This window comes from Myotis daubentonii, chromosome 11 (assembly GCF_963259705.1).
Source record: "Myotis daubentonii chromosome 11, mMyoDau2.1, whole genome shotgun sequence".
NCBI lineage: Eukaryota > Metazoa > Chordata > Mammalia > Chiroptera > Vespertilionidae > Myotis > Myotis daubentonii.
Genome location: NC_081850.1, coordinates 52688882 through 52711046, shown reverse-complemented (window position 1 = coordinate 52711046; position 22165 = coordinate 52688882). Strand labels below are relative to the sequence as shown.

General features: G+C 39.7%; 1 protein-coding gene across 1 annotated transcript in view; it reads right to left on the bottom strand.

The window, feature by feature from the left end:
* The window catches only part of LOC132212112 (phospholipid-transporting ATPase FetA-like), an 81629-nt gene that overhangs the window by 18406 nt on the left and 41058 nt on the right, over positions 1-22165 (bottom strand). Inside the window, exons 13-16 of the mRNA XM_059657262.1 lie at positions 20402-20490; positions 6739-6935; positions 2732-2940; positions 896-939 (exon numbers count right to left, since the gene is read on the bottom strand). Coding sequence (XP_059513245.1) covers positions 896-939; positions 2732-2940; positions 6739-6935; positions 20402-20490 — 539 coding nt within the window. The remainder of the gene's footprint in view (positions 1-895; positions 940-2731; positions 2941-6738; positions 6936-20401; positions 20491-22165) is intronic.

Here is a 22165-nt window from a genome sequence, read left to right as displayed (position 1 = left end):
AATTAAATGAGATATTGTTTTTCACCAATTAAATTTCTAAATATTAAAACACTATTAATAGCCAGTATTGACAAAGATAGGGGAGAAAAGGAATTTTCATATATTATATTTTGATTATATGTTGATGTAATCTATCTGAAGGGCAATATGGTAATATTAAAATGTGGCTACCCTTTGATCAACCAATTTCACTTCTAAGACTTTATTCCAATGACATATTTATCAGAAGAGGAGACAAAAATGGGTGCATCGGGTGTTGATCACAATGCTATTTATAATAGCAAAACAAAATGGAATAAAAATAGGTCTTGTTAAATTAAGGTATATCAATACAATTGGATACAACACTCATTCAAAATGACGATGCAGACTTTAATGACGTGGAAAGAGGACCACAAAATAGTGTTAAGTGAGTAGAAAGAGGCTGAAAATAGCCTGTATGCTATGATCTTTTCTCCTTTCCTCCCTTTCTCTCTTTCTTCTTATCTATCTATCTATCTATCTATCTATCTATCATATCTAGATTTATATATATGTGTATACATAGGAAAGCATATGTTACATTGGTTACCTAAACTGGATTAAATGGTCTTAACTTTCTTCTTCAGAGATTTCTGTATTGTTTGAAATTTTTTAAATTGAGCACAGATTTTTTTTTAACAGAAATACACGCCCCCCCCCCCCCCCATAAAGCCATTTTCATTTTAAAACACAAACCCAAATCTCCTCAAATAAACATAGGTCATTTATATAATGCTTTCTAATATTATGGGGCCAATAAAAGCTTTAATATTTCAGGGACTAAGGGACTCCCAACTTGTGTTAAGATGCTATTGTATACCAAGGCCTCACTCAGTTCCCATATGCATTGTCACAGGGAACTGTAATCACTCACCTCAGAGATTTCCACCCTCTGTCCAAACCTGTCATAGACAGCACCTGTTAGCAAGTAAAAAGAGCAGAGACTTGACAAGGGTTTTAAAGAACAGTTTAATGTTGTTGTTTTTGTGTGGTAAAAATATATAACATAAAATATGCCATTTTAAACACTTTTAGTGTACAATTCAGTGGCATTAATTACATTCATAATGTTGTGCAACAATCACCATTATATATCCAAAACTTTTCCAGCATCCTACACAGAATCTCCCCATTCCTCCCTATTCCCAGACCTAGGTAACTTCTAATGTACTTTCTATAAATTTGCCTATTCTATATATTACAAAGTATCATACAATATTTCCTTTTGTGTCTGGCTTAGTTCATTCAGCATAATGTTTTAAAGACCATCCATGTTGTAGCATGTGTCAGAACTTCATTACCTTTTACTTTTTATGACTAACATTCCATTGTATGGATATACCACAATTTGTTTTCCATTCATCTGTTTATGCACACAGGAGTTGTTTCTACTATTGGGCTATTATGCATAGTACTGTAATGAACACTAACATATATCTATCTGGTTGAATTCTGTTTTCAATTTTTTGGGGTATATACCTAGGAATGAAGTGACTGGGTTATATGGTAATTTAAAGGAGGATTTTTAAAAGCTTTTTTCTTTTGATTCTATCATCCTAGACTTGCAGTCAAGCTGCCTGGAATCCACTCAGGCCACCTAGTCCTCAGTGCTACAGGAAGCTTCCTTCCTCAAGCCAACAGTAAGAAGAAGGTATCTGCTTGGGTCCCAACTCTTCTTCCTTAAGTGAGAGTGAGGTGAGGCTGGAGGTTAGTCACTGGATCTATGAGAGACTTCGTACCTCAGGAAGCCCTCCAATCAGAAAAGTTACCTAGGAGAGATTTGAAAATAGAACTAGAATGTTTAGGATCTAGGTCAGTCGACAGTACAGACAGAATGGGGGTGGGAGACGTTCTGAGGCCAACCACAGAAACACCCATGATCCTTTTAAATCTTATCTAGTATATGGTATGGTCTTACAATAAGTCAGAGAATAAGATCCTCACCCAAATCAATTCATCCAAAAATAAACCTTGTTTGACAGGGGTAATAAGAAATATTAGAGTGCTAGCTTTCTTTTAAATTTAAAATTTTTAATTATTTTTTAGTTGAGGAGAAATTCATGTAACACACAAATAATGATTTCAAAGTGTACAATTCAGGGGCATTTAGTGCATTCACAATATTGTGCACCTACCATATCTCTCTAGTTTCAAAGTTTTTTCATCATCCCAGAAGACATCACACAGGCTCTAGCTTTTTAGATGTGATTGCCTACCTCTGCTAGTTAGTGCACTGGGCATGAATGTTCACATAAAAACAAGCTTATGATTAAGGCATGAAATAAATGAGGAATAGGGCATGGAAGATACTGAGCAAACTCTGACTACACTTTGATGGCTTCTCTCAAGATTGTTTATTGGCCTGAGGGAAAATCCAGAAATTAGCAGCTTCAGTAATATGCTGATTTCTCTATCTGATTTAATATGAGAGTGAACTAACATTCCATGAAATCAGAAATTCCTTGGGATAGAGAATAAGTTTGTATATCTTGATATTTCCAATGTCTAACATGATGGTTTGCACCTACAAGGTACTAATTAAATACTTTTGAATAGAACTGAATGGGCTAAGTGATCTTTACATTTTATCTAGTGAATAGAGAAGGCTATGAGAATAAGAGGCAAATGTGAATTTAAAGCTTGATTATTCTTGAAAACAATCTGTAAAGTAGTTCTCTAGGACTCAGGAAAAACAAGAAGACATGCATACCATATAGTGTCCCATGGATGGAACACTTGTTGAAAACCATGATGTTCCTAGTCAGGGTCCCTGTTTTGTCTGAGAACACATATTTGACCTGGCCGAGCTCCTCATTAAGAGTGGTGGTACAAGCCTGTGCTGGTGTGTTCTTTGGTGCATAAAACATCTTCTGATCGCAGTTGATATAGAAACTGTTGCCCAATCTTATTATCTCAACACTAAGGAGAAAGCAAGAAAAGAAGGGTCCTGGATCAGAGTAGGACAAACAAATACATTATCCTGGTTTCCTTACTAGTCCTGTGGTAGGCCAGGGCCAGCATCTGAAAATCATATCAGAGCATCTTCCTTGGGAACTTACAATCAATCTTGGATCACAGGACCCTTGCCACCAGCCAACCTATTGTAATTCTGACTTTGACCATTATCACACAAGGCATTACCATCTGGATCCAGAGATACTTGATTACTTTTGCTGGGCATTTCCCTTTTCACTCTTTCTTCTTCCAAAACATACCTAGAAAAAGTCATAAATTTTTAACTTCTGCAGTCATGCAAGGCCTGCAAGAGCTAATTTATAGAAGGCTTAGGCTTCATTAGATGACTATTGCTGCTGTCATGTAAACCCATTGGTGAGGGACAGAGAGAAACTTGACCTCAGAGCTTTGTTGTTCAGAAGAAGGAGGGAAGGATCAATGAAAATTGGAAACAGGAGAAACCAAGATGGCGGCATAGGTAAACACTGGAAATTGCTGCCTCCCACAACAAATTAAAAAATACAACTAAAAGACAAAACAGACATCATCCAGAACTACAGGAAGGCTGGCTGAGTAGAAATTCTACAACTAGAAGGAAAGAGAAAAGCACACTGAGACTCAGAGGAGGTGCAGTGTGGAAGTAAAGTGCAGAGGTACGGAGGCGCACGCAGAAAGGGCTGGCAGCTGAGGACGCAGTTGTCTTTTTCAATCGGGAGGGAGTCTTAAGCTCCCAACTACTCTGAACTCCAGTTCCAGGCGAGTCTCTGGGGACCCAGACTCATACGGGGAGAGGCTAGACTGTCTGGCATTGGTCGGACCTCGAGGGAGGCTTTCTCAGAGGTGCTTGCAGCGATTGCCGGGACACTGAGAAGCGGGGCCTCTTAGGGCAGGACTGAGGAGCAGCCATAGCTGCTTGCTCCACCCTGTTGATCCCCTGGAACCCCGCCCCACCCAAGCTGTGTGCCAGCTTTTGCATATGAAAGGCCTGGCCCTTTGAAATCTGAAAATTAACTAACAAACTTGCAGCTGGCCCAAGGCCCCACGGCAACTTGCATTGTGTCACAGCTGAGCTCCTGCTGGGTAGCCTCAGGCAGAGGTTAAATTAGCACCTCCTTAGCGATCCAAGAGCCAGTGTACTCAGTGGTCAGAGTGGGACCATCCAGGTTACAACTCCTCAGATCCATAAGGGACACACTCAGGGGGCAGACTCAGTGAGCACCAAAGCCCCACTGAAGCAAGTCTTGCCCCAGAGCGGTGTCTCCAGCACAGAAGTTCTCCCACTGCAGACATAGCTGATTCTCACAGCCAATTGGCCTGGAGGTCAATTCCTCCCAGTGATACCTACAAAAATCAAGGCTTAACTACAACAAGACTGTGCACAAAGCCCACAAGGGGGTGCACCAAGAGTGTCCACCTCAGGTAATTGGGGAGGCTGAGCCACTGGGCCCCATAGGACACCTAGCATAGAAAGCCACTCTATCAACACAGGGAAGCAGCCAAAATGCGGAGACAAAGAAACAGGTCACAAATGACAGAAATGGAGGAAAGTAAACTACTGGATATAGAGTTCAAAACCACACTTTTAAGGTTTTTCAAGGATTTTCTAGAAACCGCCGATAAACTTACTGAGACACTCAAGGAATCTAGTGAGACCGCTAATAAATTTAATGAGATCCTCAATAAGTCTAGTGAGCCCCTCGAGGTTGTGAAAAAGAACCAACTAGAAATTAAGCATACACTGACTGAAATAAAGAATATTATACAGACTCCCAACAGAAGACCAGAGGAGCGCAAGAATCAAGTCAAAGATTTGAAATACGAAGAAGCAAAAAACACCTAACCGGAAAATCAAAAAGAAAAAAGAATCCAAAAATACGAAGATAGTGTAAGGAGCCTCTGGGACAGCTTCAAGCATACCAACATCCGAATTATAGGGGTGCCAGAAGAAGAGAGAGAGCAAGATATTGAAAACTTATTTGAAGAAATAATAACAGAAAACTTCCCCTACCTGGTGAAAGAAATAGACTTACAAGTCCAGGAAGCGCAGAGAACCCCAAACAAAAGGAATCCAAAGAGGACCACACCAAGACACATCATAATTAAAATGCCAAGAGCAAAAGATAAAGAGAGAATCTTAAAAGCAGCAAGAGAAAGAAACTCAGTTACCTACAAGGGAGTACCCATATGACTGTCAGCTGATTTCTCAACAGAAACTTTGCAGGCCAGAAGGGAGTGGCAAGAAATATTTAAAGTGATGAATACCAAGAACCTACAACCAAGATTACTTTATCCAGCAAAGCTATCATTCAGAATTGAAGGACAGATAAAGAGCTTCACAGATAAGGAAAAGCTAAAGGAGTTCATCACCACCAATCCAGTATTATATGAAATGCTGAAAGGTATCTTTTAAGAAGAGAAGAAGGAAAAGGTACAGATACAAACTATGAACAATAAATACACATTTATCAACAAGTGAATCTAAAAATCAAGTGAATAAATAATCTGATGAACAGAATAAACTGGTGATTATAATAGAATCAGGGGCATAGAAAGGGAGTGGACTGGCTATTCTTTGGGAGGAAAGGGGTGTGGGGATGCAGGAAGAGAGTGGACAAAAATCGTACACCTATGGATGAGGACAGTGGCGGGGGGGGGGGGTAAGGGCAGAGGGTGGGGTGAGAATTGGGTGGAGGGCAGCTATGGGGGGAAAAAAGAGGAACAACTGTAATAATCTGAACAATGAAGATTTAATTTTTTTAAAAAAAGAAAGAAAATTGGAAACAGGCTATAGGAGCTGATCCTCTGATAAGTTTCCAGGCAGGAACAGCTGACCTGTGGGGTAGCTTCTCCCCTAATTGCCTTCTTTTCATTTTATCTGACTTTTCCCTTCTGCCTCTGTCACATTCAGAGGTAACAGAGTGGATATGAGAATAAGAGAAAAATAACATGCCTTAAGGACTCTTTATGGTTAACATAAAGCATCTTCATTTTAAAACAGTGAAAACTATCAAGGTGCCTTCTTCCTATGATCATTGATACTTAACATGGGTTAGATTGCTTCAGTAGTAGCCCTGTCTGAGGTGCATTGAACAACATGGATTTTGTTTGTTTATTTGAGGGAGGAGGTGCTCAGACCCACATTTTTTACTCTCTTCATTTGTTCTGACCCAAGGTTGAAAACAGAAAAATGGAAATCAGAGTAAATACTTATTTTAACTATTTCAATTTTTGTCCACGGTGCTAATGAAAAGGGGAGAGGAGACATCTTCCTTCTTCTCTTCTCCAACTTTAAGGAAGCAGAACTTGGGTCACAATTACACTTGTCTACCATTTCCCACATTGTTTCTGTGGGAAAACGGATTCTGAGTTTTGAATAACTGATTTACAAGTGAATGTTTGGACTCTATCTCACTGATAAACTAGGGGCAGCCTGGTTTACGTTTTAGCATCACACAATTTGTGTGTATTTTTTTTCTAGTTATTTCATGTGCTTGTATGTCTAATTCAGTCACTTACATTGTAAGTTATCTGAGGGCAGGACAAATTTCTTTTTGTATAACCCACACAGTATTCTGGATATAGAAAACACTTAAGCAATCTCTAGATATTTCTCAGAGTGTTTTGTACACCAGGAACTGTGGAAAGTCGTGGGTTAAAGAGCACAGTCTATGCTTTCTAAAAGTTCACACTGTAGTTAGGGAATTCATCAGGATTATGAGTCAGTTGCTCCACCTATAACCCAAAGTGATCAAAGAAGCCTACCTGACATAGAGTGAAATAGGCACCATGGTGTTGAGAATAATGAAGTAGGACCAGAATATGAGGATGGCAGAGACAAATGATGAAGAGACATAGTCTTTCCATGGCAGAACATCCTGGAAGTAGTAGCCTCTCCTGCTCTCCCAAATGCTATGCCCAATTGCTAGGATAAAACACATGCAGCCTAAAAACAGGAAAATCTAGAAAAAACAAACAAACAAAAAGAATTAACATTTTATCCAAGGCATATGCTACTTCAGTTCTGCCCTTTGAAGCCTTATATCTCAACAAAGCCCTCTTCTTGAAGGGTAGGGGAGCATACGGGGGGAGTGCTGTAGGCAGTTGTACACAGGACAGAAAAGAAAGCCCAGCAGGAGCTATCCTTGGGGTTTTGAAGGGATATGATAACTAAAATATATTAAATAATTTTTAAATGCCAGGAACTGTGCTAAGTACTTTACATATATTATTTTATGTAATATTTATAATACCCCTCTTTTAATAATAGATGAGGAACTTGATATTAAGAGTGGGAAACTATTTTGCCTAAAGTCATTTAGCAAACCTATCTAAGAGACATAGGTTTGAACCAGTCCCAGAACCCAACCTCCTATCACTCCATTACTGAAGTGAGATGCTGCTTTAACAAAAGTCTAGAATGTGTGGCACTGGCTTAGCAGTTGTGGGTAGGTGGGTGGTAAGAAACTGTTATAAAAGGCTTAAATATGGCAATCACATTAATAAAGAATTTGGTAAAACTTGAAGACAGACCTGCTGAGCCTATATTAGTGTGTGTTGACTGCCTTTGACAAGGTATCAAAGAAAGAGCTGAACTAGGGAAATAACTGCCAATTTATAAGCAGAAATGAAAAAAAAAGAGGGAGAAATTTGGGTCATCGAAGGATTGAAAAAGCCCATTACTTTTAGAAAGTAAAGAGGAAGAGTTAAGATTATGATCTTAAACACACAAGTCCCAATAATTCTTTCTAAATGAATTTTGCCTGGAGGCAAAATTGAGATTAAAGATGATACCTTCTTACACAAGAGTATAGTTCTAGATAACAGCAATTTTCTTGCCATTAAGTTGAGAGAGAAAGGCATGGAGGAGCATAGAAGCCAAGAAATAAGATAAATTTGAGAACCATGTTTAGAAAAGAACTTTGGGGGAGAGGAGATAACCCCGGACTCCGTTACAAGGCCAGCATTACCCTGACACCAAATCCAGACAAGGACACTACAAGAAAAGAAAGCTACAGGCCACTATTCCTGATGAACAGAGATGCAAAACTTCTCAACAAAAGAGTAGCAAATCAAATTCAACAGCACATTAAAGAATCATATACCATGACCAAGTGGGATTTAGACATTACTGAAAAAATTGAAGAAAACACAAATAAATGGAAAGATATGCCATGTTCATAGATTGGAAGCATTAACATTGTGAAAATGTCCATACTACTCAAAGCTATCTATAATTCAATGAAATCCCCATCACGATTATAATTTTTATGGAAATAGAAAACCAATCCTAAAATTTGTATGGAACCACGAAAGACTCAAAATAGCCAAGGCAATCTTGACAAAGAAAAACAGAGCATTACAACTTCCCGAGTTCAAACTGTATTACAAAGCTATAGTAATCAAAACAGTATGGCACTGGCACAAAAGCAGCACTTCCACCCCCTACCCTGGCCCACCTGGCTCAGTGTTTAGAGCAGGGGTCCTCAAACTTTTTAAACAGGGGGCCAGTTCACTGTCCCTCAGACCGTTGGAGGGCCGGACTATAGTTTAAAAAGAACTATGAACAAATTCCTATGCACACTGCACATATCTTATTTTGAAGTAAAAAAACAAAACGGGAACAAATACAATATTTGTATTTGCATGTGGCCCATGGGCCGTAGTTTGAGGACCCCTGGTTTAGAGTGTCAGCTCACATACAGAAGGGTCGAAGTTTTAATTCCTGGTCTAAGGCATACACCTGGGTTGCAGGTTTGATCCCTAGCCTCGTTTGTGGGGAGGCAACCAATCAATCTGTCTCTCATATTTCTCTCTTTCTCTCTCCTCCCTCCTATCCCTCCCTTCTCCTCTAAAAAGCAATGGAAAAAATATCCTCAGGTGAGGATTAACAACAATAAAAAGAGATATTTATACCCCCATGTTCATTGCAGCATTATTTACAATAGCCAACACATGCAAACAGCCGTGGTGGGTTTGGCTCAGTGGATAGAGTGTCAGCCTGTGGGCTAAAAAAAGACATGCAGACAACCTTAAGTGTCTATCAATAGATGAATGGATAAAGAAAATGTGGTGTTATATATACACATACAATGGAATATTATTCAGCTATAAAAGAAGTACATTCTGCCATTTGTGACAACATGGATAAACCTTGAGGGTATTATGCTAAGTAAAATAAATCAGACAAAGACAAATACTGTATAATTTCACTTATCTATGAAATCTAAAAAATATAAACTCATAAAAACAGAGAGCAGATTGGTAGATGCCAGAGGCCAGGGCTAGTTGAGGGGGAATGGATGAGGGTAGTCAAAGGGTACAAACCTCTATTTATAAGTTTTAGGAATGTAATGTACAGTATGGTGACTATAATTAACAATCACTGTATATTTAAAAGTTGCTAAGAGAGTAGATCTTAAAAGTTCTTACCACACAAAAAAAATCATAACTTTGATGTGTTAACTGACCTTACTATGATAATCATTTCACAATATATACATATATAAAATCATTATATGGTATACCTTAAACTTACACAATGTTATATGTCAATTATCATAATAATAAAAGGCCAAGAGGTGTCACAACCAAAACGACCAAATGACCGGTCACCATGAGGTGCATGGAGCACCTCTCAGGCCCTCCCCCACAGCCCACAGGCTCCGATCACAGCAAGGCTGGTGGCTGATGGGCCGGTTGGGGTGGCCAGCAGGAGGGCGCGGTGAGGCAGGCCCGGCTGTGAGAGCGGCGGGTGTGTGTGTGGGGCCATGTGATTGTGTGCGCTAGGCCTCTAGTATCTTAATAAAGCTGAAAAAGTTAAAATTACATAAATGGAATAATACAGTATACTAGTGGCCTGGTGCACGGATTCATGAACATTGAAAGGAAATTAATTACAAGAAATATTTTAATATCGCTACTTGCCCTTTCTCTATAATAGAAGTGTCAACCAAATTCACGATGGACAATGATAGATCGAAATACATGCGTGCGATTGGCGCCAGTGAGAGTTTTATATGTATTGCACATGCACGAGTCAACATTTATTTTTAAATTGCCAGGGTGCACCATATGTACCAGCCAGTTGGTCGGACGGTTGGACAGACATATGGTTGGTCACTTAGTCTTTTATATATAAGTACTCTTTTCTTGTCTGGCTTCTTTCATTCAGCAATTGTTTATTTCTTTTTATTGCTGAGTAGTATTCTATTGTATGGATATCACATAATTTGTTCACTAACTTATTTTTTATTGGAAATTTGGGTGTTTCCAGCTTTTGACTATTACAAACAAAACTGCATTGAACATTTGTGTACCAGATTTTGCATGGACATTTGTTTTTATTTCCTTTGTAAATATCTAGGAGTGAAACTGCTGAGTCCTATAATATATTTATATTTAACTTTTTAAGAAACTACCAAGCAGGTCCTGGCTGATTGGCTCAGTTGATTGGAGTGTTATGGGTTCAATCTCTGTCAGGGCACATAAAAGAAGCAACCAATGAATGCATAAATAAGTGGATCAACAAATCGATGTTTCTCTCTCCCCCTTCCTCTCTCTCTCTCAAATCAATTAAAAAAAAGAAACTATCAAACATTTCCAAATTGGTTATACAATTTTATATTCTACCAGCATTGCATGCTCTCATGCCTCTAGAGAATATATGAATGACATTGTGAACATGTCTAAGTCTACTGAATGATCTTCAAACCTGAGCCCTTTGGCACAAAGTGTGACGACCTGAAAATAACCAATACCCACTGCCAGATGATCAGAGGTCTCATCTTTTAATCACTGATGGGAAAGTATTTGAAGACAAGAGTAGAAAGGCAGGAGGAGCAGGTATAACTGGGACCATTCTCAGAAAAAGAAATTTAAAAAAACTTTTTATTATAAAAAATTTAAAATACATATTAAGGTATAAAAATAATACAATAAGCCCTGGTCAGGTAGCTCAGCTGGTTAGAGCATGGTCCTGATGCAACAAGGTTGTGGGTTGGATTCCCAGTCATGTCATATACAAGAGGCAACAATTCATACAATGAATGAATAAATAAGTGGAACAACAAATTGATGTGTCTCTCTCCCTTTCTCTGTCTCAAATCTAATAAGTAAGATTGAAAATGTAATAAATAGTACAATGAACCCCTATGTACCCATTACCCAGTTTCAATAATTATTACCTCATGGACAATCTTATTTTAGCCAAACCTCTTTTTCTCCTGCCTTCCTTTTTGTTTTTAGCAGATTTCTTACATTATATAACTTTATCTGTAAACAGTTTAATATATATCTTTAAAGGATATTATTTAAAGATATAACCACATAAAATTAGCAATAAATCCTTGAAATCATTTAATATATGAGATCTGAGAGATGGGTAATGGATGGAGAACAAAACAGAGGAGGATTGAGATAAAGCAGAAGGAAAACTGCTGTTATTCCAAGCCTAATGCAGAGTCACACTGAGCAGTTCAGCTCTGAGATAGAGGTGAAGACCATACAGCCCTTCCTTCTCAATCTTACTCCCACTTCCTCACCCTTCTCTCTCTTTAAAAAAAAAAAAAATTTTTTTTTATTGATTTCAGAGGAAGGGAGAGAAAGATAGAAACATCAATGATGAGAGAGCATCACTGATCAGCTGCTTCTTGTATGCCCCCTACTGGGAAGAGAGCTTGAAACCCAGGTATGTGCCCAGACTGGGAATTCAACACTGATCTCCTGGTTCACAGGTTGACACTCAACCACTGAGCCACACTGGCCAGGTTCACCCTTCTCTTCAATGAGTCTTAAGAAAGCAAGGGTATCCTCATGGTGCAGATCAAAACTCAGTGATGAGTTCTACTGGCTTTGCCTTCCTTTTTGGATAGTCTATGTGGCCAATATGAAATCTGAGACTATATTCCTCTACCTGCCACTTTGTTAGGCCTACTTCATCAGCTCCATTGGGAAAAATGGGGAAGGTAAAATGATTAGAATAAATTATTATATTTATAAATATAAATTTATGTATAATTTATTTATTATACATTAGAATAAATAATTTTAAACCCTCCAAAGCAGTTGAAGATTATAAGGTGACCTTAACACCCTTGCTCCATCCCTATTGCCTGCATAACAGAATTACCCGCGGTTTCCAGTGATGTGCCCTGTCTCCATTGTTAGACTGAGTTCCCCAGAACCAGATCTTTCTGCTCAGATTAGGCCACTAGAAAGGAAAAGCACCACTGCCAGCCCCAGCCCCAGAGGGCAGGCTTCCCCATCAGCATGAGGCCCGCAGGGGTGGGACACATTCGGCTCTTCCCTCATTCCTTCAGCTTTTCCTGCTCTCCTGAACTTTCTAAACCCTGTCCATGTTCTGAGTTTCTTATTGTGATGGAGTTTATTGGTACTTATCTCTTCGTGTTTCATTTTGCTCCCTTTCTATAGGAAGAAACAAGAATGGCCAGTCAGACCCCAGAAGTACTGATAGCCTCTCACTTAGCAAAAAGTGGTTCCAGCAAAGCCTGAAATTACACTCAGTTTTGTCACTCTTGACAAAGGTGACTAAAGCCATCATTGTCACCGTGGGGCTCCCAGGCCTCACAGGAGGCTGTAAAAAGGAAGGACTCCTTATTTCTTTGGCCTTTCACATCTGTGCTTTTCTTTTTCTTTTCTTTTTTTTAATTTTTGAATAATAAAAGGGCAGTTTTTATTAAAATACATTTCATTTTCAGCCCACCTGATGTGGCTCAGAATTGAACAACCTATGAACCAGGAGGTCATGGTTTGATTCCCAGTCAGGGCACATGCCCGGGTTGTGGGTTCGATCCCTTGTGTGGGGCATGCAGGAGTCAGCCGATCAATGATTCTCTCTCATCATTGATGTTTCTATCTCTCTCTCCCTCTCTCTTCCTCTCTGAAATCAATAAAAATATCTATTATTAAAAATATATTTCATTTAAAAAATGTAATAGAATCTATAGATACTGAGCATATTTTCATTTGGGTGTTCAGGGCCACTGGCAAAGAACACTCCACATCTGTGCTCTTCATTGTGCCTTACCCCACAAGTATGTCCTGAATTTCTGGCATCATCCTAATTTCAGCCACTCTGCTTCTCTGCCCCACAAACATGCTCCTACTTAACAGACTAGGGTGCAGAAAGCAGTATCACCGTGAGCTGTGGTCTTTGGGGAGAGGGAAAGGGGTTAAACCCCAGCTCAGCTGTGGGTTCATCAGGAAGCCGCTTTGCTATAAACATACTTCTGGTGTCTGCCAGATTTTCCCCTCAGAAACATTTCCAAAAATGGGGAAAAGTGTTTAAATCAGGAAGGATAATTGCTTCAGCTTTGAGAAATGCGACTGCATTATATCTAACTACATTTACAATGTCCTGGCAAAAATAGCACATAAACAAAACTGCTAAGCTGATAAGAACCTAGCTAATTCGAGGACATATCTTCATTTAATAACCATTCAAAGATATTTCCTGAGCACTACTTTATGCAAGGCACTCCCAGGAATATGGAGATGAATATGAGACAATTTCTGCCTTAGAGGCTCATTAATTTGGTAGCTCAGATATTCACTATTTCCAAAAATGCAACAAATAAAAATGAAGTTCCTAGTATGTGTCAGACATAGTTTTAGGGACTGAGAACACGGTGGCGAAAAAAGAGAATGTCCTTACTCTCAGAGAGTTTACAATCCTGTGGAGATAGGTGGACAGCAGAAGAGTTAAGAAATGGGAAAATATAATTTAATTAGTGGTAAGTACTGGGAGGAAAATAAAACAGTTTAATAGAGTAGAGAAGATCTTGGTAGAGGCGGCTACTTTACTTATTTTTTATTTCATTAAAAATTTATTTTTGGACCTCAAACTGGGTACATTCCCAAACAGTAGCAATACAGAGTATTTAAAAACATCTTAATATTTCTTTCTCTTCAACATTCCACCTTTGTTTTGCTTTCAATAAACAAATATACCAGATTAAAGCAACAATACTTAACCCCAAGTTCAATGCTTAGTACTTTTAATTATCTATTTTGAGCACATAATAAAGTAGAGGCAATCAATTTTTCTTGAGCATGTTATTTCCATTCAGAGCTTAGCAATGACTTTAGCTTCACATTATTCTGTCACAAATGATATAAGCAAAAGGCCTAAGTAACTAAAATCATAAAACTTTTTTTAAGTTAAGTCAATCATATGTATAAAGTTAATATAAAATAACAATTATATTGGTACACATTCGTTTTGCACCCTGCTAGAAATATGCCAAAATAACTGGTTTTATTAAAGAATGAAGCCCTAAGGCAAAAGAAGGAGGAGTCGTATCATAAAAAATTATTAGTATCTTTCTGATACTCCTGATAAATTGGAGGCACCTGGTTTGGCCCGTCATTCAAAAAAGTACTTATCTCACCCAGCCAGCATGGTTCAGTGGTTGAGTGTCGACCTATGAACCAGGAGGTCACGGTTTGATTCCCCGTCGGGGCACATGCCGGGGCTGTGGGCTCAATCTCCAGTGTAGGGCAGGTCGGAGGCAGCTGAACAATGATTCTTTCTCATCAGTGAGGTTTCTATCTCTCCCTCTCCCCTCCTCTCTCTGAAATCAATAAAAATATATTTAAAAATATATAAAAATAAAAAAGTATTTACCTCATGTATTCTATCTCTTTGTCTTTTTGTTTTATGGTCTAGGATAGTTCTTGGACTCTTTATTTCAGCCCATTTCTTGGCTTTTTAATTTCAGCAATTTTTACTTTTCAAAATTCATTTTTGTTGTTGTTCACTGATTGCTTTTCCCCCCTTATTTTTAGCAAACTATTCTTTTTTTTTTTTTTTTTTTTTAATCCTCACCCAAGGACATTTTTCCATTAATTTTTAGAGAGAGAGTGGAAGAGAGAGGGAAAGACAGAGAGAAACATCCATATGAGAGAAACACATTGATTGGCTGCCTCCTGCACAAGTCCCGACCAGGGCCTGGGCTGGGGAGGAGCCTGTACCCGAGGTATGTGCCCTTGACCGGAATTGAACCCAGGACTCTTTGGTCCGCAGGCTGACACTCTATCCACTGAGCCAAACTGGCTAGGGCTAGCAAACTATTCTTTTTTTTTTTTTAAATATTTTTTATTGATTAAGATATTATATATGTGTACCCTCTACCCCCCCCCCCCCCCCGCTCATCCCCACACTCCCCCCCCCCCCCGTTGTCCGTGTCCATTGGTTAGGCCTATATGCTTGCATATAAGTCCTTTGGTTGATCTTTCCCCCTTGCCCCCACCCTCCCCTACCTTCCCTCCAAGGCCCGACAGTCCAATCAATGCCTCTCCGTCTCTGGATCAGTCCTGGTTCATCAGTTTATGTTGTTCATTATATTCCACAAATGAGTGAGATCCTGTGGTATTTATCCGCTCTCCAGTTCCATCCATGCTGTGGCAAATGGTAAGAGTTCCTTTTTCTTCTTCCTCTTCTTAAAGAATACCTTTCAGCATTTCATATAATGCTGGTTTGGTGGTGATGAACTCCTTTAGCTTTTTCTTATCCGTGAAGCTCTTTATCTGACCTTCCATTCTGAATGATAGCTTTGCTGGATAAAGTAATCTTGGTTGCAGGTTCTTGCTATTCATCTCTTTGAATATTTCTTGCCACTCTCTTCTGGCCTGCATGGTTTCTGTTGAGAAATCAGCTGACAGTCGTATGGGTACTCCCTTGTAGGTAACTGACTGTCTTTCTCTTGCTGTTTTTAAGGTTCTCTCTTTGTCTTTTGCTCTTGGCATTTTAATTATGATGTGTCTTGGTGTGGTCCTCTTTGGATTCCTTTTGTTTGGGGTTCTTTGCGCTTCCTGGACCTGTAAGTCCATTTCTTTCACCAGGTAGGGGAAGTTTTCTGTCATTATTTCTTCAAAAAGGTTTTCAATATCTTGCCCTCTCTCTCCTTCTGGTACCCCTATAATTCTGATGTTGGTACGCTTGAAGTTGTCCCAGAGGTTCCTTACACTATCTTCATATTTTTGGAATCTCTTTTCTTTTTTCTTTTTCGGTTGGGTATTTTTTGTTTCTTTGTATTTCAAATCTTTGACTTGATTCTTGGGATCCTCTTGTCTGCTGTTGGATCTCTGTAAATTATTCTTTATTTCAGTCAGTGTATGCTTAATTTCTAGTTGGTCCTTTTTCATGTCTTCCATGGTCTCACTATACTCCTTGAGGGATTCATTAAATTTATCGGCGGTTTCCATAAAATTCTTGAAAAACCTTATAAACGTGGCCTTGAACTCTATATCCAGTCGTTTGCTTTCCTCCGTTTCTGCCATTTGTGACCTTTTTCTTTGTCTCCGCATTTTGGCTGCTTCCCTGTGTTGATAGAGTGGCCCTGCGCGCCAGGTGTCCTGTAGGGCCCAGTGGCTCAGCCTCCCCAGTTACCTGGGGTAGACACTCTTGGTGCACTCTTGGTGCCTTGGTTGTTGTAGGATCACTGGGAGGAATTGACCTCCAGGCCAATTGGCTGTGGGAATCAGCTGTGTCTGAAGTGGGAGAATGGTCCCCCTCTGACCACTGGGTGCAGTGGCTCCTGGATCTAAGGAGGTGCTAATTCAGCCCCTGCCTGAGGCCACACAGCAGGAGCCACGAAGAGGCTCAGCTGTGAAGCAATGCAAGCCGCTGCGGGGCCTTGGGCCTTCTCTTGGAAGTTCCGGGTCTGCCTGGCTCGGCTGCAGTTAGGTACATTCACATGCAAAAGCCTCTGCCGCAGCCTGGGTGGGGCGGGGTCTCAGGGAGTCAAAGGGCGGTGAAAGCAGCTATGGTGATTCTCCGCGCCCGGAGCCGAGCGTCTCAGTGTCCCGGTAACGGCTGCAAGCACCTCTGAGGGAAAGCCGCCCTCAAGTTCGTCCGCTGCCACCTGACAGACCAGCCTCTCCCCGTATGAGCCCTGGGTCCCCAGAGACCCGCTGGAACCGGAGTTCAGAGCAGTTGGGAGCTTGTGATTCAAAAAGACAGCCGCGTCCTCAGGCGCCACCCCCTTTCCGTGCTCCGTACCTCTGCACTTCACCTCTGCAGCTCCTCTGGCTCTCAGCGTGCCCCTGTTTTCTTCTAGTTGTAGAAATTACACTCAGCCAGCCTTCCTGTTGTTCTGGACGATGTTTGCTCTGACCCTTGCGGCATTCTTCAATTGTTGTGTGAGGCGACAATTTCCCAGTGTTTATCTATGCCGCCATCTTAGTTTCTCTCCAACTATTCTTATTTTATTCATGCAATTGCTTCTTCTAAGAATAATAAGAATTGTTTGAAAGTTTTTCTACTTCCTGAAATACAATGTGTTTATTCTGAGGTCAGTTATTCTATTTGCTCATTCTTATCCTCCTCCTGTGTTCCTGATTTCTCTGTAGTCCACTTAAAAATATGAGTAAAAGAGGAGTGTGTTGCTTTGGTTGGTTTTGTTTCCTTTGGTTAATTTTGTTTCCCCAACAGGCCACTACCCTGAGTGGGAGGATGGAACCATGAGTGCTGTGAAGGTAGGCAGTATGTATTGTTTGACAGGGTGCACCCTAGGTTACACAAGGAGCTTGCAGGAAAACTTGAGCCCTCAAGTTTAAAATAAAGTGGGTTTTACTCGGAAGTAATGACACCTATCTTAGAAGATAGCACTTTGTTTGGGACTGGAAGGTAAATACATTTCTTATTGCTATATTTATGTGATAGGTGTGACAGGATGGCACAGAGGGCCAATTGTTGCCCGTGTTGTTTTATGTGGGCAGTTAAAAAAATTTTTTAAATTGATTTCAGAGAGGAGGGGAGAAGGAGAGAGAGACAGAAACATCAATGATTTGAGAGAATCATTGATTGGTTCCCTCCTGCATGCCCCATACTGGGGATCAAGACCGAAACCCAGGCATGTGCCCTAACTAGGAATCGAACCGTGACCTCCTGTTCATAGGTCGATGCTCAACCGCTGAGCAGGCCAGCTGGGCTATGGGCAGTTTTAAAATGAACTATCCTGACTAGTAGCCCGCATCCCGTCCTGTTCATTTTATATGTTCTTCTCATGTGGTCAATCTGCCATGTTAAACAGGACTTGTTATGTGTTTTAATTTTGACTCCTCAAGGAGACAGCAAATATAGCCAAAATAGCATTGACCCTGAAAAGTTATGCCTAGGTAGATAGATGTGACTATTAAATAAAATTATGTATGTAAAGTATCTGGCACATATTGATGCCCTCTCCTCCCCACAAATGTGAACTTAAACACTTGAGGCTTAGTCCTAGGTCTTATACATCCTTATGATTCTCACCACACCTGGCATGCATTGGCTATATAATAAATCCTCAGTAAATATGACTTGATTTGTCATAGATAGACCTGTCTTCGCCATTATTTTTCTGTGGGATTTTATTATATTTATCTTTACTGTGTCTCAATTTGCATGTTTCTCAAATAGTAAAACACTTCTTCATGTGCTTATTGTTCATGGATGTAGTAAGGCTGTGGTTAGTGAGTAATATGAAAATATTCTAAAAAAGTTAAAATACCTCTACAGGTCCTATGTTCATAGCAGCACAATTCACCATAGCTAAGATCTGGAAACAGCCTAAGTGCCCATCAGTAGATGAATGGATTAGAAAACTGTGGTACATCTACACGATGGAATACTATGCTGCTGTAAAAAAGAAGGAACTCTTACCATTTGCAACAGCATGGATGGAACTGGAGAGCATTATGCTAAGTGAAATAAGCCAGTCAATGAAGGAAAAATACCACATGACCTCACTCATTTATGGATAAAGACCATTATAAACTTATGAACAAAAATAGATACAGAGGCAGAGCTGCCTCGAACAGACTGTCAAACTACAGCAGGAAGGCTGGGGAGGGTTGGGGGGCAGGAGGAGGGTGGGTAAGAGATCAACAGAAGGACTTGTATGCATGCATATAAGCATAACCAATGGACATAAGACACTGGGGGGTAGGGGAGGCCAGGGGATTGTCAAGGGCGGGGAGAAAAAAAAAAGGAGACATATGTAATACTCTTTGTAATACTTTAAGCAATTAAAAAAAAATACAGGTAAACAAGTAGTTGAACCTTCCTATGCATATGGGAGACATTCTGTTTTGAAGACAATCCTAGGCTAAATGACCTTGTTAAATGTCTAATAAATGTTTCTTATATTATCAAAGGCATATTTGCCTACATCGCCTTTCTAATTTCTCAATTGCGATTATCTTCCTCATTAAGAAACCAGAAAATGTCACTTTGTTTCAACTGCTGAAAGCTATGTAAACAGCAATAGAAAGATAGTGAATATGAGTTTTTGGTCTCAAAGCTGAATAAACTTTCCTAATTTTCTAAAACTTATTTACTAAATTCAAAGGATTTAGAAAAAGAAATGTGATATTTCCCATAATAAATAATGGAGGGCAGGTAGTTATATAATTCAGGTATTTATGAGAAATATACAAAAAGAAAAGGCATTTTTGAATTTTCAGTCTAAGCAATAGAGTAAAATTAAAAATGAAAAGTCATATAATGAAGTATAGGCAGCACTAGAACTGCCTGGTTATGCAGAGAATTTCTTCATCAATCTGTCTATATCTGACAAGAATAAAGGCAATCTGTATATGTAGCATGGAAATAAAGTAATTGATTAATTAGTCTTCAATTTAGACTTCTATTATCAAGGCTGATTATTTTCTACTGTTGTGCTTTTCAAATTTAATTTCTTAGCTGCAGAATCCTCTATTTTCTAACCGAAGTCTTAGAGAACAGAGAAATGTGAAGCTGCTCTTTCTGAAGCAGGACCTTCAGAATGAGGAAGCCGGGACAAAATTTAACTGATCACCTCTCTTCCCCCCGCAACAGCCATCAGACCAGGTGTGGGGAATGTCCAGCCAGCACGCTGCCTAAGGCCCACAAAATCATTTGGTCTGGTCCTGCCAAGGCATTAGGGGTGAGTTAATTAAATGTCTGACCAAATATAGCAGGCTGATTTTTAAGCTGATAATTTTGTATGGCCCGGGAATGACATTATAGATATCCAAATGGCCCTTGGCAGAAAAAAGTTCCCCACCCCTGCCTTAGATTCATCTAAGAGTTTGAAAATCATCAGTTCAACTGATGGGTTCTATTAGCCACATAAGATTTTATTAAAATGGTCATGAGTAAGACTGGTTATGAGAAAATAAAAACACATCTTAATTTCTAAAACAAGGCCCTTGATCCATCTTAAGTAAGTCATGACTATCCACCACAACAAAGTTACATACTAGAGAATTCCTTATCAATTGGCTCTGTTCTTTTCTACTTCAGACATTAGTGTGTGGGGGTCCCAAATATTGCTTGAGACTTTCAAAGAACTAAATCCCAAGTTGGAAATACCAGCTACTCCCGCGGAAGGAAGGGAAGTATGTCTATTCATAAAGAAATACAAAAAAGTCTTTAACTTACCCAGAGCACAAGGACATTCATGAGATGATCTATGTGTGTCCGTTTAAAAGAGGATTTTCCACTGTTCTGCATTAATTTGGTGTCTGGCCCTAATTGAAACAGGGAGACATCAGATCTTAGAATTACTGAATATATCCAGAGGCTTGAAATTGGGTTGGAATGTGCCTTTATGATCATCTAATCAAACCTCTTTTCAGTGCCAGGGATAAAGCCCTATAGTAAGGTTCATAGTTGGTGCAGTAACTCCAAGAATAGAAAATTTGTATCTAAGAATAACTCCAAGTATTTCTGCAAAGTGCAGCAATGCTGACCCTCTCATTGCAGTGCCTTAGACGTGTAATCTTTCACAGATAGCTGAGTCAGAATAGAAGCCACAGCTTCTCTCTCATTACCACCTGGTTTATGTAACTTAGAAAGGGGATTTTTCTGATAAGGAGATTTTTATTTTTAGAAAACCCACCGTTGGACCAAGTTTTATTTAGTTTCTAATTGAGAAAGGGAAAAAGGAAAAGGCAACGTCTTCTGAGGTGGAAGCTGGAGATCTGAGACTTCTTTGGAGCTGAGACAGAAAGTCCAGATTTCTTCATGACAGGGCAGATAGCAAGCGGAAGTAAAAAGCTTTTAATGACCACAGGCACTAGAATTAGATATTTCTGACTAGAGAGATATGGTTGCAGAGAAAACATAAGAGGTTTAGAAGAAAGTATAAGTAGCAATTTCTCTGGCCTTTTACCATCTGATTATTAGTCTTGTACTTACTCTAATGAAGGAATTCCATCAATGTTTACATATGAGGGAGCTGAAACTTCCCTGGTATGTGGACAAACTTTTGCAGTACATAAGCTATGCCATTCTTTCCTCTTAAGCATTCCTTGAAGGTCTTGAACTAATGAGAAGTTGGCTGAGAGACTGAAAGCTACAAGGGACAGTATCTTCCAAGGGTTCGTAGAAAGACTGCCCCGACCCCCCAGGCTTCAAGAGGCCCTAGGTGGCATCAGTACTCCTCTGCTCTGAACTTCCCAAAGTCCCCAGAGATTTTTCACGACCATGCAACCAAGAGTCAGAGGGAAGCCTTAACTAGATTTGTGCTGGTTGGCAACTTCACTGCTGTTGCTTTAAGGGAAAAAATATTTTGCTGAAAATGAGCTTTTTATGCATAGCAATATGTGTGGGTAGCTGCTTAAGTACAGTGAAAAAAATAAGCCTACTTTAAATCCTTTGAGTTTGGGACTAGGTAGACTAGAAGCTGCCACTTATAGGTCAAGAATCAATGAAGACAGTTCCACCAAGGCCTCCCTGGACTCTTAAGCTTCTCTCTAGGGCAGTGATGGCGAACCTATGACACACTTGTCAGAGGTGACACGCGAACTCATTTTTTGTGGTTGATTTTTCTTTGTTAAATGGCATTTAAATACATAAAATAAATATCAAAAATATAAGTCTTTGTTTTACTATGGTTGCAAATATCAAAAAATATCTATATGTGACACGGCACCAGAGTTAAGTTAGGGTTTTTTAAAATGCTGACACGCCGAGCTCAAAAGGTTTGCCATCACTGCTCTAGGGCTTGGATCCCATTATTTTCCACAGAAGTGAGGCATCTAGGATCCCCAGTCTAGGAGTAAATTCTCTAGAAGGGGAGCTCTGAGTTGAGTAGAACTCACTGTGGTAAATTTTCCTTGATGCTACCTTCAGAATGCTATCTTACTATGGTTGTTGTCAGCAATTCCCACTGTCACCGAGGGCATATAGTAGCACAGAAGG